The sequence below is a fragment of the Camellia sinensis genome, chromosome 6, assembly GCF_055761805.1.
Source record: "Camellia sinensis isolate YWXY chromosome 6, ASM5576180v1, whole genome shotgun sequence".
Taxonomy (NCBI): Eukaryota; Viridiplantae; Streptophyta; class Magnoliopsida; order Ericales; family Theaceae; genus Camellia; species Camellia sinensis.
This window is the reverse complement of record NC_138966.1, coordinates 25,788,309-25,791,023: the sequence shown is the minus strand read 5'-3', so window position 1 is coordinate 25,791,023 and position 2,715 is coordinate 25,788,309. Positions and strand designations below refer to the sequence as shown.

At 51.0% G+C, this 2,715-nt stretch overlaps 1 protein-coding gene across 1 annotated transcript; it reads right to left on the bottom strand.

Annotated features, from left to right (window-relative positions):
- Positions 1-243: 243 nt before the first annotated feature.
- On the bottom strand, positions 244-1,262 carry LOC145793228 (uncharacterized). Its single transcript, XM_082875995.1, has 3 exons — positions 1,148-1,262; positions 461-1,054; positions 244-378 (listed from the first exon to the last, which is right to left on the bottom strand). Exons 2-3 carry the CDS (start codon positions 863-865, stop codon positions 244-246), a joined length of 540 nt encoding a protein of 179 aa, XP_082732121.1. The 5' UTR covers positions 866-1,054; positions 1,148-1,262.
- Between the last annotated feature and the right edge of the window lie 1,453 nt (positions 1,263-2,715).

Here is a 2,715-nt window from a genome sequence, read left to right as displayed (position 1 = left end):
AGGCCCAGATGGCCCAGCTCCCCAATGAGGCCCGGATGGCCTGGTTTGCGGCTGACCGGACCAGGAAGGCATCTGAAAACAAAGAATTCAATTCAAATACATCAGTCCAAATATATACATCAGATGCAGATACAAGCAGAGGCTACATGAAGTGAGTGCATGTAAGTACAGTGTATAAGTGGGGTGTGTGTCAGATGTGCTCTACACAAAAGGTCTATCGATGCAGTAGAAATCAGCATGTCATCAGAAGTATGATAAATGCCAGAAAACTGAAGGTACCTGGATGCCCGCGACAGACAACTGTGCCTCCCTACGCAGGACCATGCCCTCGAGTGTGGCCACCAGCCCAACCACCTCCTCCATGTATCCTCGCGATGGCTGCAAAAACGAGTTCATAATCATCAGTGAACAGAAGAGTGTCTAAACATCTGAATGATGAATGAAAAGAAGTGGAGCATACCGGCGGTGAGTCCGGATCAATGGCGTATCGATCACTGGGCATCGGAGGCTCTAGTGGAATCAGAGTCGGAGAGCTAGCCCCATACTGCCACGCCATCAACTCAGTAGGCATATCTGGCCATCCGACATGAGGATGAATCGACGGAGTCGGAGGAACCAGTCTGCTCCCGCTTCTAGATGTGCTAGCCCTGCTAGAAGAAGGGACGTCTGTAGCTCGAGCCCGAGCCTGATCCGAGGACGACGTACCGGCAGGCCTCATCATCGGGATACGAGCTTCCGTCAATGGAGGCATCAAGTATAGGTGACGGTAAGTGGCGTAGTCCCCCTCCTCAACATGCAGTAAAGCATCAGTGCCCAGCATGGCGCCGACTACCTCTGAGTAAGAGAGTCTGTCAGCGGTCCGCATACTGGCTGGGGGTACTGCGGGAATATCCTGAGAAAGATACCCCCATACCTGGCGCAGAAAGCGCTCCCCCAGGAACCATACCCTGCCAACCGGCCCTTCAAGCAGGACCCTATACTGGGAGATGTCCGATGCCCCGGTATACTGAAGTCGGAGGCCATCACCCAGAGACGCCCAGGGCTGCCATGTAATCTGCGAATGATGAATGCATAAACTAATCAGAAATCGAGAATATACAGAGCAAATCAAAGATGAAAATGAAAAGAACTGAAAGTTCTGAGGTACCTCTGAATGTCGCACCGTGTCGAAATACTGTCGCAGGCGAAGGAGGGTCTCTCGAGGCCTCGGCCGGTGCGGGCCCTCGAATATCAATGAATATGGGGTCACAGGAATCCCTACCACCTCCAGCTCTGGGGCTAATGATGGGAAGTATACATAAACCCATAGCTGAGAAAAGCAGTGCAGAATGTAAGTATGAAATGCTGAGAGCAAAATACAGACTGTAAAAGTGCGCTGTGGGTGCAATGTACAAGTAATGAGAAGCAGAAATGTAAATCAGGGGGACAGAAAAGTACCTCCCAAGCTCTCCAGTAGCCGCCAAGTAAGTCGCCCCGCCCGCGGGAGGTCGCGCTCATATAAAAGTAGAGGGTAGCCAGGCCGGCGCCACCCCAATCATATCTACTGACCTGTGATAGGTCAACCAGAGCGCTCAGCAGGTATAGCCCAATGGTGTTCCCTTTGTCGGCGAACAGGGTAGTCCCGAAGAGGAACATCAGGAAGCCACGAGCATACTGCTCTGTCTCATCGGGAGTCTCGGGCACCATCTCCGCCCGCCGAAAATGGGAAGAGAACCAAGTGTATCGGACTCTCCCAGAGACCCTGTCAACAGGTGGGTGAGCCCCCAATAAATACATCCAGGCGGCCTCCCACTCGCCCATGTCCTCGTCGTAGGGGATGGACCAACCTCCGACGTCAAGGCCGGTCAATACAGCGAAGTAAAAAGGGGTCATGGTCATGTCCCCGGTAGCAGAGAAATGAAAGGAATTGGTGGTGTCCCACCATCTCTCTACCAAGGCTGCCATCAGCGTCCTCCTGGCAGGACAACGTGACAACCCGACACAGAAGGGGCCGAACCCCGCCAAATCTACCAAGTCTCTGACGCCCTCCGGGAGCTCAGCGTACCAATCCCTCACGGCAGTGGAACCATACCCCCGCACACTGCGGGAACTACCCTGCATTCAGAATGAATACATGTGTCAATAATGAAATGAAATGGGCTGTGTGCCAATGAAATGAAATGGGCTGTGTGCCAATGAAATGAAAAAGGGCTGTGTGCCAATGGAATGAAGTTTGGGCTGTGTGCCGATGAAGTGAAATAAGCTACTTACAAAATCTACCTGGGCTACGTGTTCAGAAAATTTGAAATTTGAGCTGCGTGTTCAACTTTCAGTTAATTGTGGGCTGCGTGTTCACTATCTACCTGGGCTGCGTGTTCAGAAAATTTGAATTTTGGGCTGCGTGTTCAACTTTTAGTTAATTGTGGGCTGCGTGTTCACTATCTACCTGGGCTGCGTGTTCAGAAAATTTGAAATTTGAGCTGCGTGTTCAACTTTCAGTTAATTGTGGGCTGCGTGTTCACTATCTACCTGGGCTGCGTGTTCAGAAAATTTGAATTTGGGCTGCGTGTTCAACTTTCAGTTAATTTGTGGGCTGCGTGTTCACTATCTACCTGGGCTGCGTGTTCAGAAAATTTGAATTTTGGGCTGCGTGTTCAACTTTCAGTTAATTGTGGGCTGCGTGTTCACTATCTACCTGGGCTGCGTGTTCAGAAAATTTGAATTTTGAGCTGCGTG